General features: G+C 36.4%; 2 protein-coding genes across 3 annotated transcripts in view; both read right to left on the bottom strand.

Annotated features, from left to right (window-relative positions):
* The window catches only part of LOC140952008 (small ribosomal subunit protein eS7-like), a 149688-nt gene that overhangs the window by 9522 nt on the left and 125336 nt on the right, over positions 1–14830 (bottom strand). The window contains exon 1 of one of the 2 annotated variants that reach the window (XM_073401404.1): positions 3175–3186. The exons of the other annotated variant lie outside the window; for it this stretch is intronic. The gene's annotated coding sequence lies outside the window, so the exon portion shown is untranslated. Of the gene's footprint in view, positions 1–3174; positions 3187–14830 lie in introns of those variants that run through there. 2 annotated transcript variants of the gene reach the window in all.
* On the bottom strand, positions 2771–10766 carry LOC140952006 (ras-related protein Rab-23-like). Its single transcript, XM_073401401.1, has 7 exons — positions 10215–10766; positions 9879–9964; positions 7060–7136; positions 6009–6088; positions 4752–4834; positions 4289–4372; positions 2771–3204 (listed from the first exon to the last, which is right to left on the bottom strand). Exons 1-7 carry the CDS (start codon positions 10367–10369, stop codon positions 3044–3046), a joined length of 726 nt encoding a protein of 241 aa, XP_073257502.1. The 5' UTR covers positions 10370–10766; the 3' UTR covers positions 2771–3043.

Genomic DNA, 14830 nt, shown 5'->3' with positions numbered 1-14830 from the left:
AAATTTCCCTGAATAGTTTCCAGAAATTCTGGAAACTGTTGAATTTCCGAAATGCGAACCATTCAACCGAAAATTCTAGAAATTCCGGGAGCAAAGCGGAAGGGAAAGAAAACCGCCGGATATCCTGGGTACCAGAGGTTTTTCTCGCGGTGCAGGGGGAATTTTTTCAGGAGAATCCTTAGGAGTGAAGCTTTAGTTTACAAATCATTTTTTTTTTCAGAACAGCCGTTCTACGGAAATTATTCGACCTTAGTTTCTCATACAAACACTGTAATTTCTCACGGGTTTGCCCACTCGTCAAGATGGCGCCGAAAACCGTGACAAGGTCTATTAACAATAGAGGAGTTCACCCTCATAGTTACATGATGGGTAATTAGGGCAAGATGGCGGGAAATTCGAAGATTTGTATAGGAATTTAAAGCCAGCTAATTCTTCCTCAATTTATATATTTGATGCTTTCTCTTTGAAAAGAGTAACTTACGAGTCTAAAGAAACAATACACCAAATCTGGAGTGCAAAGAAGTCCGTGAAAAGTTTTTAGAAAACCTTGATTTTCCCATTCATTTTCGGTAATTCAACAGTATCAAAAATTACAGAAAATGTATGGAGAAATTGAGGTTTTCTAAAAACTGATCACGGACGTCTTTTAATGCACTCCAGATTTAGTGTATTGTTTCTTTGAACTCGTAAGTTACTCTTTTCAAAGATATTCCGATTCATAAGCCTGAGATAAATAAAGTTGTTTTCTAAGTCTTGTCTACATTGGCCTGTCCTCGATCACACCTAATTTGTCAGTCCCTTGCGAACAATGTCTGGACTAAAACATTTATTTATTTACTCAGAGCATCCCAGTTATAAACAAATCCAGAAGTCCACTGATTACCTTAAAATCCCAAAACAAAAATGCAAGTTTACCTATGAGTCCTAGTCCTGCAGATCATGAGGTCTCATACTGTGAATCAATCTTAACCAATTAAAGTTAGAATGTCTTTATGCGTATACTTATAAAAAGGGGGAAATGAATACGGAGGGACCACATTTTGGCTTCACATAAGTTGGCTAATTGCAATAAACTGCCAACAACTTGTTGGTTGAATAAGATCAGAGAGATCACAGATAAAGTAACACTCAAGTGACTTTAACTCTCAATAATTTTTCTTGAAACAAATTTTAATAACACTAAAACAACAGGGCTTATAAATCGGGATAGGTAGCAAGGAAGAAGTAGAAAGATACTGAAATAATTATATAATGCTACATGTTGCTGCAAAGCATTTTGGTTTGTAAGCAGGTTAGTCTTGCTATAACAGGGTATAGAAATAAAAGGAATATCATTTCCTGGGAAACACAACGGTAGAATAAAATAACTTAAGATAGGAATTAAAACGTTAATCACCTACACTCTAGTTTAGGGTGACTTTGGTCTAGAATGGGAATTTTTGCTTTAGCATCCTCCCTCTTCCCTCCTGCCCCACCCCTCCTCCCTCCTAACCTCATCCCTAGGAGGGCTTCTCTTCTTCATGCCCCCAAGAGCAAGATTTAAGGATTAGACAGCCTGGGTATTGCCTCCTTCCACCTTGTCCAAGACTGGGTAAAAAAATGTCACAATTTTTAGACTGTTACAACCTCTGAGGTAAACTTGACATTGATTGTAGGAGGAGCATATTTCTAAAGAGTTGTAACCCTTCAGGATCATATACTCAAAATCTGAACAATGCTCCTTCACACATTCTTGCATGGATTGTTTCAATCACCAATTGAAATTGAGAGCATGACTGAGTGTAAAAGAAGTCGGTTCTAACTGAGCCAAAGATCTCCTCTAGGTGCTTGATTTTTCCTATAAAATTGTCAATTTTTTTAAATGATCACTATTACATTATATCCAAGGAGTAAAGATTCCTTTCTCACATAATGGAATACCATTTTTAACACTGCAAGTCAAAATAATGAAACTGAATTTCTTTGTACTGCTTTATATTTTATGCTGGTGTAAAGTTCAGCCTGTTGACGTTTGTAAATAAATATTACTTGGAATGGGTAACAACAAAATTTATCTGTGTCAGATTCTCTTCAAAGTGAATCCAGGGGTGCTTATCATTTAGACAAACCACGGGGTGGAAATTCTGTGCATAAACATAAAACTATGGAATTTGACGTGGTAGGAGGACGATCCACTACCAACTATATCCAAATCACTTTTGACTCTGAAGATGACTACTGCACAGGTTGTCGAAACATCAGTCACTGTCAACAACAACAGTCCTGTTCAGGACTACGTTCACTCGGATGATGAAACGCAACCTAATTTTATATCCAAATCAGTTGAGCAGACTAAAAAGAGTAGAAAAATATTACATCATCGCAAAACACAGCCCATATTTTCTGAAGCTTCCCAAACAAAATGTCGCAAACCATTTGATTTTCCAACCAGAATTTCCAGTTTTCCCAAGTAAATGGTAATTACCCCAGGACATCCAATTAAGAGTCCTAAAACAACACTTGTTTTTCCAATATAAACAGAGGTACAAACTTGTAATTTTAACATGCGATATATACATGTACTTACAACACTTTATAAGAGACACTTATGTTGAAATTCCTTTAAATTTTTCTATATTACCAATGCGCCTGCAAACTAGTGTAAATAGATTTTATGGCAACTAATTTAGTGTTCCTAATCAATAATGGAAAAATGTTAATAAAAATATAATTTACTTCCTAACGGATTATTTTTTATTTCCTTTTGCTCTATACACCAAAGAAGCTGCCATAACATCTAAAAGGATTTTTTATTTGAGTTTACATAGTCTATTATTCAATAATAATTTTAAAAGTAAATATATTACGTCCCCAAAACTGATTATGTTCACCATTTTGCGAATTGATGTCTCACATTTATTGGCAGTCTCCTGTGGGACAATTAATGACAGTTGATGGAGGATTCTTGTCATTCCAGCTTTCCTCCTGATGACACACAGTCATACTGCTGCATTTTAATTATTGATGCTGTGCAAGTGTTCCAGAATTTGCAAGGATTCAAGCATTACAACAAAGAACATGCCAATTTCTTTTTACCCTTTGTTCTTTGCTTGTTAGGTTTTAGTGTAATAATATCTCCACTTTCTACTTGCTGTGCTGCACGTGCATTGTTATTTCCAGGCTGAGAATTGTTTGCTGGTGATGCGGTGTTAAACATTCCAGCCACTGGCAGATAAAAAAGGAATGAAAATCCAGAATGAGTTAAGAATAAAGCACCTGCTAATGAAGAAAAAAAAAATGATAGCAAGGGGATAGAAAGGGAAAAAAAGGTGAGGCGAGGAGGGAGGATGGGATAGGTTCTAAAGGGACTAGAGGTCAATCAATTTTAAAAGTAATGCAACTACACAACACACTTCCACAGAACTTTACCATGGATGGCTAAAAAGCAGTGTACACTGTAATGAACCCATTCGCCCCTGAAGATTTTGCCGAAAAACACGTTTTGAAGCTAGTCAGGTGGTTTTCTGGTCACCGTCGTGCTATAAAGAGCTAAAACTTATCACAAAGCCGTTTCCAGGTCAAACACTTCATGGCCTTCTGATCCAGATGCAAAATATTAGCTTGTGAAGTTCGGGCATGCGCAGAAAGCAAAATTTCGAGAGAGTTTTTGGGTTTAAAAGTGACACAGCAGTTTTATTTTTCGCTTTCTCTCTTTCCCTCTTTTTTCGCTTTTCTTGCCTCATTTTTTTTTTCTCTTGCTGGGCATTTAGTAGGCGTCATTTTGGTGGGAAAAGTTTTTAGGGAAGCTTTTAGGATCTTAGGATTAGATGAAAGGAAAGGATAGGTAGGGGGGTAGTGGAACAAGATTTTCATGGAAATTTTCAGGTCAATGCTACATGGTTTTTCGACCTTTTCTCTGGTGTCCTTGCCTGAATTCTGCTCATTATGGTATGGTTTGAAAGATCTCTTCACTCTACACAAGTTAGAGGACAAAGTCTGCACGGGGGTGCTCAGGGGCGAATGGGTTTACAAAAATTAATTATCATTACCTTACAAGCTGGTCGTTTAGCGTGAGGGATTCCCTTAAATATAATAACATTAATTCCTCTAGCTTATAACTTGCTCAAACAAAAACAAAATGCATTACCTGAACAAGTTAGAATTTTAAACCCAGGCAAACAAAAATGCCTACACTACCAGAGGCTAATAAATTTACATGACTGAGATCTGGAAATTTTTAAATTTAACTTTTACATGTAGTTGCCTCAAGTTGATGACTGATGGCCTAGCAAGCAAAGTAAACACTTACCATTTTTTTGTTGCTGTGATTTTGGTTCTTCTACATCAACATTTTGTAATGCTTCTAAATATCTCTCAGACAGGTACATGAATACTGAAATACACGTAACACAGACCCATTAATTAAGAGATAACACATTTTTTTGGTTCTCATGGCATAAAAAAATCAATAATAATTTCAAAACTTTTGCCTTTTCTATTATTGTTTCTATCTTCAATACATTCACATGTTGTTTAAACTTCACTACCTACATGTCAAATGATAATTACTAAATGTAATCTGGAAATATTCTTATACAGTGTGGTCCAAGGAAACTATTTATGACCTGCAATAAGTACTACTCTCAGACAGTCACAACAAAACCCATAATTTCAATTCTTATATTTTTGACATCACAATTCTTTACTCTAATAATGGGATCAGACGCAATACATCATAAACTAATTTAGTACATCCATTACCCATTACATACCATCATTTACATTAAGATCTTCCTTTACTGATGTACGATAAAACTTTAACCTCAATTTTTTGGCTAAAGACTCCGCTTCATCTCTGAAAAATAAGCAGAAAGTTGGAATAAGCAGAGGCATGCAAAGTGAGAGTGGCAAAGCTGTGTAGCTGGCAGGATTAGCAGGTGAGTGCTGCGATTTTTTGGCAGCCGAGCTTAGTGAAGATTGGGGGCAAGTAAAATTAAAACCCTGCCTGCCCTAAATCTTGGGTATTTTGAATAGTCTGACAAACAGGTAGACAGGAGTTTCTGATTGGCTGAGAGGTGATAACATGTCAATCAAATGTTAATGGAAATCTCTAGTCTCTTCCAAGGGAAAGTTATGAAATGAAATGAAATTGAGCAAGCTAACAGGCTTTGCTTTGATTTGCGGTTCAATGAACTCCTCAAAAGGCATTTTTGAGACTGAAATAGGTCTCAAATTTAAGACAGGCTTTCTGTTATCCTTAATTCAGAAAGTGCTAAGACTTGTACTGTTTAAAGACCAGAAATTGGCTCTATAACAAGCCCATCAGACAATATTGCCCTTTGTCATGCAGACTCCCTGATCCATCTCAGCTCACCCTCAAAGAGCTCTTGATCACTGACAACTGGCTCCTTAGAAAAATTGGGTAGAGTATGCTGTGGAGGATTCTTCATTTTGACTAAGTAAATGTTAGTTTAGCCGATCAAGAGGTCATGAGGCTGATTTGTTTCCTGTGCTTGGATTTCCAGTGGTTTTTCACTCTTGACAGAATTTGAATGGTTTTTCTTTGACCTCTTTTGAAGCCTTAAGCTTTTTATTGTGACTAAATGACCTTTATTTTAATAAAGGTTTTAGTTTCTATAGTTTTCTCTTAAGATCTTGGATCCTGAATAACCGCTACATGTAGTTGTTTTGTCCGTGAGTGTGATTATTCTCTTGACTTCTATGCTTTGCAATGCTTGGCCTAGCACGTTTGATGGACAGTTTCGTTTTACACTGCTCTTAGCTTTCTGGCTGGCTAATCAAATAGCTCCAACCAAGGTGACAAAAGTGGGTGGAATTCAAAACTCATGAGAAAAATGGCAGTGTGTGATTTTCTCTCTTTGCATGGTGGCTCCACCGCCAAGAAAGTAACCCAGTGTAGAACAATCCAGCAAGCTACACAGGATAACATGGATTCCAGTCTGACTTTGTTAGCGATTTAAATACAATCAATCCCTAATAAACAGCTATGTTGATAAATAAATACTTACACTTGAACAACAGCTTGGTCAATCAAATCAATTTTGTTTTGTACTAACACCATAGGTATACTACCACATTCTTCTTCCACCTAAAGAGGGAAAATTAGATTGAAACAAAAATGCATTGCCACTGTTCATGTGCAACTTTGCCTTGATGTGGAAAAGATTATCTAATGCATGTATTATATATAACCCATCAGAAAGGTAGAAATCCATTTCATATTCTGTTGTATCAGAGAGAGATAAAATTTTAAAAATAACCCTGTATTAAATAATTATTATTTTACTAAATAGTTATGTATACATGTTAAAATTAATTTTTTAGTTTAATTTTCTTCCAAACTTCCTTTTTATAATCTTTTAACACTCCCAGCCCAGACTAGGGATCAATATATATTTGTTGGATAGTGCAGAATTTTTGACTTTGCAAATACCATAATGATTCGATTTAGCGCCCACGGTGCTTATTTACTTTTGGTACCTCAAGGGAGGGCGCTTATTTGAGACAGGGCACTTATTTCTTTTTTATTAAAAATGGAATAATAACAGAAACTGTAACAGTAACAAATACACGGTGAATGTTCAGTTAACGCGAGGGGATTTTAATCTATTTCTACGCTGGAAGCTTTGACAATGTCACTTACATCAATACAGTAAATAAAAGCTTTTTGGTGTGCTATCTTCGACGTCTGATTCATTGATCCCATAAAAAAGATCCTTGTTTTGTAATGAGGCATTACCATTCGTTTGTGAAGGAAGATGAACTCCAGTTGATACGTACCCGTACTCTTTTTTTTTAACTATAGTAAAATAGGGGCGCTTAATGGAATAGTGGCGCTTATTAACAAAAACACATTCGAAGGAGGGCGCTAAATTGAATCATAACGGTACTTGAAAAACTTAAATTTTATGTCCCTGGTAAAGTTGTGCAGGCCTAACAAACCAATTTTACAGCTACTGGACAGAACGTTTGTATTGCCCTGATCATGGGTGTGCAGCAGGTAACTGCAGTGCACTGTTGAATGTAAAATACACAAATAATTCAATAAACAAGCTTTACTTTTGTTCTCCACTTTTCTACAGTTTCAAAGGAGTCTCTGTCAACAGTGGAAAAAACTATTGCACAGGCCTGAGCACCTATAAACAGAAAAAAAGTAGGTAGGTTGAAAATCACCTTGAAGCTCAAGGGCTGAATTGCACAATATTTACAACAGAAATGTAAAAAAAAGCTAAAAAAATTAATATTCATGAACTAAAAAATATTTTATATTTCCCAAGACAAAATCAAATATTTCATTTTTCATTATTGGGATATAAAATCTGCACCAATTTCTTTAACAGAACTGGGTTTTATGCTTTTGGGGAAGGAGGGAGTGAAACCTGTGGGAGGCATCTTTAAAAAGACCCTGCTCGCAACTAATTTCTACTAATCCTTGTCCTTTTTTACAGCGCTTTTCTAAAGGGGCTCTTTCAGACATTGTTTACTAAAATTTAATGGTCATAAATGTAGAGAAGACCCTTGTAGTCAAATTCACAACTGAATGGTCGTTATATGAAATATCAATGAAAAAAAAAACTGTTTCTTACTGTAGAACATAACATGATTTATTTACAGCTTTGTAGACACTATGCAGGGCTCTAAAGTACAGAGTTTTTTCCACTGGAGTATTGCAAAACTTGCACATGTAAACATCAGATTTTGTCTGGTGCAATTAATTCTTTGCATCACAGGCAATTTGTCACTTTATTTTGGTGGAATTGCAATTAATCCTGGGTAGTGCAATCGATAAAGTCAACAATCGATAACAATCGATAACTGTTGATGAAATCAATTGATTAAATTAAAAACGGATAAAACCGATAGATGACAAAGTTATTGCTAATTGATAATATTATTGATTTTGATTGATTTTTATTGAAGTTATCAATTTTATTCGGCGCTTAAATTTCCATGTGTTTTAGCAGTTAACACTGGCATAAAATGTTGTTTCTGGAAAACAAGTACATTATCTATGTGGCTTTGGAAGGACAAATTTGTAGCAAAATTTATTTTACAAATTACACTCAATATTCTAACGAAACATTTTTTGGCCAATCAACAGGATAGTTTTAAATGAGTAAACTAATTCAACTGATTCAGCTTGGATGCATTGGAAACTGTTCAAGTTGAACCCTACAATGTATATTCCAAGTGGTGTGGACATAGGTCAGTATACAGTTTGTCAGTAAGACCCTTGCTTCTTCAAAAATCATATTGCATCCATCATTAAAGTCATCCTGTATATATGCAAAAGACAGTAGATAATCAACTCCGCAACTACATAATAATAATAATAATAATAATAATAATAATAACAACAACAATGGAAAGAGAAGTAGCAAGATCAAAACATATGAAACCAATCGTTAGCTGTTCACAAGTTTTTCAAACAAGGCTCAGTTTTAAATGCATCATTGGCTTTTGAACCTTGAAGGCAATGAAGGATCATGAAATTAATAATATCATTAAAATCCATATAATCGATAGTGCTGACAATCAAAAAAGTTGTTGCTATCAATTTCTGTTGACTGACCGGTACAATATTGATATCAATAAAAAGGTGATTTTCAACAATTGGTCAGTGTAAAATGCAGACTGCGGACTATTGTTTTCACCATGCAAATAAGTACATGACAACAACAGTCCGATTGTTTTCTAACCCTAAAAATAATAGTCCACAGTCAGTCCACAGTCTGCATTTTACACTGCCCCCATTGACAATTATTGATTTATCAACATTGGTTTTCTGATATGATATTGGTTTTTTATCAACTGCACTAGTTGGGGATTAGTATATTTTTGGCACAGGAAGTCCTTGGCGTTGCACATTGTATAATATCATCCTCAAGCCAATCAGTGTGCCTCAAACCTAATAACCATTACTTTGCACGTCAACATACTAAAGGACATCAGGTTAGTCTAGACCTGTGTCCAAACACTGGGAAGTCAGAAAGAATTTATATTTCAATACATGCGCATCAGCATAAACACAAAAAATGCAGCTTCAAACCGATAAAACCCTAAATTATAGGCCCTGTCATCAACATGGCTTGGATCTTCTAAAAAATTCACAAGGAGCAGTGAAGTGAAAAGACTTTTATAGTATGCTTGAAAATCCCTTTGTGTTCTTGTTTCAAGCGCTCTTCAAGATGTTTCATAAAACAAAGAAAACAATATATGTAAAAACAGTCATTCACAAAGAAATCTCTTTGTAACAGCCGACCCCTTCGTCTAATTAATTTTCTTTGTGATCACACTAGTCCACAGCAAAAAGGTGGAATCCACGCCTCGAAAGTATTTTACTGCGGGAAAAAAGAGTTTACCAAACATCGCAAATAGTTATTCAAAACAATCTCAGAAAAAATGTGAATTTCGGAAAACGTTTTTCGTATCTTTCATCCCAGTTGTTAACAAACGCACAAAATAATAATATAAAGTTAACCACGTAAACAAAACTATTAATTTCCTTCGAGGAACGACGTCTATAAAATGTTATTAATTGTGATATCGTTGACACATTAAACATGTTTAGGATAAAATAACTTTTAATATTTTACCACGAGTCCCAGGATACTTAAATTCTTATTAATTTTTTTTAAAGTCTATTTTGTACTTCACTTCGATCAGGCTAGTCCTACATTAGATCGCAAATCTAATCTGAGATTAAGCTTATTTATATTTGTGCGCTTTCTCAATCGATTCAATTTTTGGAGAAAACCTCTGAAAGTTCCTTTAGCATAGAGGTATTACTTTGGAAACATATTCTGGGCATCGCTTTGTGTATTTTTCCTTAACTATTTAAAAATATATCAAATTTATGTACGACAAATTAACGTTACCGCGATAGTAGGCTTTGGTTATGGCGTCGAATTCTTCCTGCCCTGCCGTATCCCACAGCATCAGTCGAACGTCTTCGCTTCGTATACTGCAAAAGATCCACAACCAAATCGATTAAAAAAATGTTAAGAATACAGAGTCCTACGTACGCACAGACTGCGATAGTTTTTGACCGTAAACATTGCTTACATATGCAGGGAAGAATTGCAAAACGAATGATATTTATCGCCAAATCACCAAGTGGTCTTGTCTTCTGATTGAGTGTATCTTGATCAATACTCCTTGCTTAACTGAGTTCATTATAAACAGCTCTAGCACTGAGAGATCCTAAAACTAACCTTATTTGCCGCTCTAAAAAGTCTACTCCTATCGTCTTCTTGTAATCTTTGGTGAATATTCCTTTACAGTATCTCTGGATCATGCTGCTTTTTCCGACGGCTCCATTTCCAACTACCACAACTTTTATGGCTACTTCTACGTCTTCTTCCCTCATACTAGCTTCCACGCGATCAGGACAGCGTATTTAAACCTACACGTATTCTTTTTAAAAGCACAACTGATTTATTTATTATCCAAGCCTCCTAATTTGTTTTTCTCCCAACAATTGAGAAATGTATTTCCGCTTGGAGTAGAGTCTTTATTTGTGCAGACAACTAGTGCAGAATAAAGTGAGAGAAAGCAAAGCAGACGTAGTAAACAGATGGTGCTCACGTACTCGAATACAGGCTGTAATCCTTTCTGATGCTTCAGGCTCACAGTGTTGCTTTTTTACCAATGATTTGTTACGCCACCTCCAGTAAAAGTACCTCACAAGCAACAAAATATCTTAAGAAAGCTGGATATTTTGAGCTGACCTGGAACAGGCTCGTCCTCTTACTCTCACCCAGAAAGAATTGTGGGTAACTTGGCTTGTTGGAGTTGTTGCCAGGACAACAAACCAACAATAGGGAAGTCTGGGGAGACCCAGGGGCGGATAGTGGGGGCGAAAGTCTAAACGGGCGGAAAAATATGGCACAAAAGAAAAGTAAAGAATGGCCGTTCTTTACTTTTCTTTTGTTACACATTCTATAGAGCGCAAACCAAGAGACTGAGGGCTCGCAAGATCGCTTACAGTTTCACGCTGGGCCCAGCTTGTTAGTTTTGTTTGGAGAATGTTAAATTATTACGGATAGTGATTTACGGGTCGTGTGTAGTCTTGCAATCAAAAGTGACACTGAGTAGAGACGTACAAGGCAACTGTAATATCATCACGACTGTGCCATTCTTCGGTGGTCCAACTATATTACCTCTTGCATCTTTGGCCGTGCGTTTTGCGACTACTGGGCGAGCCTTCGCACAAGCAAAACCTGCTTAAGACATCGAAGACTGTTGAAACGTACAACAAATGTCCAGTCTTGAAAGATCTTCACTTCAATTAAAACTCTGTTGCTTTCGCATCCTCGGAGACCCAGGGGCAGATAGTGGGGGCAAGGGAAAGACTAAACGGGCAAAAAAATCTGGCGCGAAGAAAAGTAAAGATTTTTTTCCGCCCGTTTAGTCTTTCCCTTGCCCCCACTATCTGCCCCTGGGTCTCCGAGGATGTTGCTTTCGCATAGATCTCTAAGATCTTTAAAACTCTCTCCGCAGCTGATGTTTTGATTCTCGAACTTAGCAGCGGTCTGCTGCTTTTGCATTTCCGGTCTCATTCACTTCCGTCACCGAGTGATGCGGTTCACAGCGAACGAAGTCACGTGGTACAAGTTTCCTCCCTTGTCCTTTCTTTTACTCGGCCCTTCGGGGTGACGGCCTTCGGTCAACCTTCGGGCGACGTTTCGTGCGCCAGCGAGGATATGGCTTGCGGTTATTGATTTTCAAAAGTCGATCTGGGTCAGATAAGAAGCCGGAAGAAATCGCTTACAGTAGATTTATAAAGATCCCATTGGGCTAATTAATCGTGCTAAGCGACATGAGGTATAGACATTTTTCAAGGTAAGTAATTCATTTATTCACACGAAACTCCTCTGGACCCTGTGACAACAACAGCAACAGATTACAAGCAAGAGCCTATGAGTGATGGGCTCCTGACCCTTGGCTCCTGATTGTTGACTGAAAGGTAGGGGTGAAGTGAAAAAGAATGAAATATAAGAAGAATTGGAAGAAATAATAATTTTATGCAGGGAACATATTTTGAAGGGTATTTGTTTTCACACGGCACCGGATGAATTTTCGACGGCTGAAAAATTTAACCGGACACTTCGACTTTCGTTTACACGGAACCGTTCAGTTTTCGATCTTGTCACACGGAACTAACCAACCGGGTTGAATTTTTAACTTTCACGGTCAGAGACGTTTGTTCATTCTTCGATACTTTTGGTCATGATGTGAAAGGAGAGAAGCGCTGGGAACGAGAATGTGGTTTGTTGTAAGTGACGGTTCATTTAAGTCAAACCGCGAGTTAAAACGGAATCACAGTACGACACATGTACGAAAATAACTCCTCTGCGCAAACAGTGTGGAAAATTAAACAATTCATTTCTAGTTTACGTTTAAATGTTAAATCACTAACAAATCTTAAATATAACCCTTTTTTATAATTTTACCCCCTCTATTTCTCCACATAAACTGTAAAGCTAGATTCTAAAAATCGTGTAAAAACGAATTCCTCTTGGAATAATTGTGACGAGGGCTCTAACCTGCTAGAGGCATTTGCTTTCGGACTGAATAAAATCTATGTGAGATAAGCAACTACAAGGCAAAGTAAAACCTTACTATTAGTCAGTTAGTAATAATAATAAAGTTCTTTCTTTAGATGGCTTATGTCACTCTAGGTGGTAGAAGGCAATAGGGCAGTGTACTAAAGTGCAAAAAATAAAATTGCTAAAATACTAAAAATACCAAAACCTAATAATAAACTATCAAATTGAACTATTAAAGAAAAATTTCACAGAAGACTGGAATCGGCACACCCAGAAACTACCATTGAGATTTAAGCCTGTTCAATATTCTAAGAGTTCAATTCAAGCAAAAAAAAATCCTGTCTAGACTTTCTAAAAGTTTTTTTTTCTTGGTTGATTGGCGCGAAACTGAATTCTACTGGTGACGTCATAACAAATTGACCAATAGGGGAGTGAGTGATATTTGAGGTCGCTTCCGACACATCATATGTCATAATATCAATCATTTTTTTCTCACCTGAAATTTAAATATGATTCAAATCCATTCAAGCGAATCAAGTCGACCTTAAGACTTCGTAGTTCGTTCGTCGTTCGTTCGGTTGCTGTCCGACCTCATCGCGCTCGCTTCGCCCGTTGGTTAGTAGCAAGTCTACAACCTGTCAGGGTTTCTTGTTTGTTTGTTGAATTGACATCTAAATGAAAAAGTATTTCGATACGTTTGTTTTAAGAAGACTTCTTGCTAATCTTGAGAAATTCGCCAAAAAGAAATTTTATAACGCTTTGTCATAACTGCGGAAAATGGAAGAAGACTTTTCAAGAGTGGGCAATACTGATATGAAAAAAATTCTCAAAATCATCTCGTCAAAACTAAGCAAAGACGAAAAATTAATAACGAGAATAATTTGATCTTAGGGCAAGGTCAAGTATTAGCAAAAAAATTATCGTGTAAATCATTATTTCAAAGCCTGAGTTTAAATACTCTAAAGGTATTAGCATTCGGTTTTAGGTTTTCAGGGAAAAAAGAGAAGCAATGTTTTCCTTAATATTCATATATAAAAGAAACAAAAAAATTGTGATAAGAAAAACCGCACTATGTTCCTTTTTTTTAGTACGAAACTTAAATTTATAACAGGGACTATTTTGGGCGGCTCTGAACTCAACACCGATGAGAAATATTGAAAGACAGTCAATCCTTCCTCAGCATGTGCGAGTGCGGAGTCCTGAAGGTCTGGCGAAATGATCAGACTATCTGGCATCAAGACAGGAGAATAGAGAGAGGATAAAGGCATCTGCAGATAAATTTTACGATCAGATAGTTCACTAAGTAAGCCTGTATCATTCGCGCTTTTCACATTGCCCCTCTCGTCATGTTATATTTTTAGGGGAAGGAATATAAAGACCTAAAAAAGGGAAAAACGCACACACATTTGGAAGACATTACGATAATTCCCAGTATTTTAAAATGCATATTTCTGGAAATCGTTTCCGAAAAAAGAAGGGGCCTTTTGAGCAATAGGACTAGAAGTGTTTTCATAATCATAGTTGTCACTCAAAAATAATATATTGAGCTCGGGGGCAATTTGATGCTTGGACAATCGCGATATTGCTTCATCAGTTTATTTTTTGAGATTTATCTTTGTATGGGCGTTCTCGCATGGTGGTCAAAAACTTAATTTGAAAGCAATCCGACAGACAAAGGAAAAAGCGACATTTCTTTCTAATTTTAGAAATGCAGACAGTTGCTGATTAATCATTCGGTTTTTCACTTCTTGAATTTGAATATGAATTTGGGACTATAATGTTTTAAAAGGAAACCTGGACTAATTGACCGGATGGACAGATTGCTTCATGAACATAATATAAATGTAATACAGGCGAGGTATTTGCATAAAGCTAGGGAAATATAAGAAAAACAACCCCGCAATATTTTGATAAAGAAAGTAACTTTCGTTTTAGATTCAACCGCGATTTTTTTCTTTTATCGTCAATGCAACATACCTGGGATTCATTATAAAGGAACTACATAACAAACAGACGAGGATCTCGTTGAAGAAGGAAGAAATTTTTCACATAAAATTTTTATAGGTGATCTCTGAGTGTGAAGACGATTTCCCGGGGGAATAACTTATCATAACCAAAAGGACAGTATTCTAAGACGGAATGTCAGAATGAAATCTTCAGCTTTAAGTTGAAAAGTGTTTTCCAAACAAAATTTAAAACATTACATATTCAAAATCTGTCAATTATCTGTCTAATCGGTAAAGGTGAGTGAAAAAAGGTTAGTGGGAAACATGTGAGTA

The sequence above is a fragment of the Porites lutea genome, chromosome 11 (genome assembly GCF_958299795.1).
Source record: "Porites lutea chromosome 11, jaPorLute2.1, whole genome shotgun sequence".
In the NCBI taxonomy this organism is placed as follows: domain Eukaryota; kingdom Metazoa; phylum Cnidaria; class Anthozoa; order Scleractinia; family Poritidae; genus Porites; species Porites lutea.
Note: the sequence above shows the minus strand (reverse complement) of the source record. Positions and strands in the feature narration are given on the sequence as shown.

Excerpts from the sequence above, each read along its gene's own strand:
- LOC140952006 (XM_073401401.1), bottom strand. The coding sequence starts at position 10,369 with ATGAGGGAAGAAGACGTAGAAGTAGCCATAAAAGTTGTGGTAGTTGGA. Across the intron at positions 9,965-10,214 it reads TTTTTAGAGCGGCAAATAAG|TATACGAAGCGAAGACGTTC; the intron begins GTTAGTTTTAGG and ends GATCTTTTGCAG. Across the intron at positions 6,089-7,059 it reads TAGAAAAGTGGAGAACAAAA|GTGGAAGAAGAATGTGGTAG; the intron begins GTAAAGCTTGTT and ends TTCCCTCTTTAG.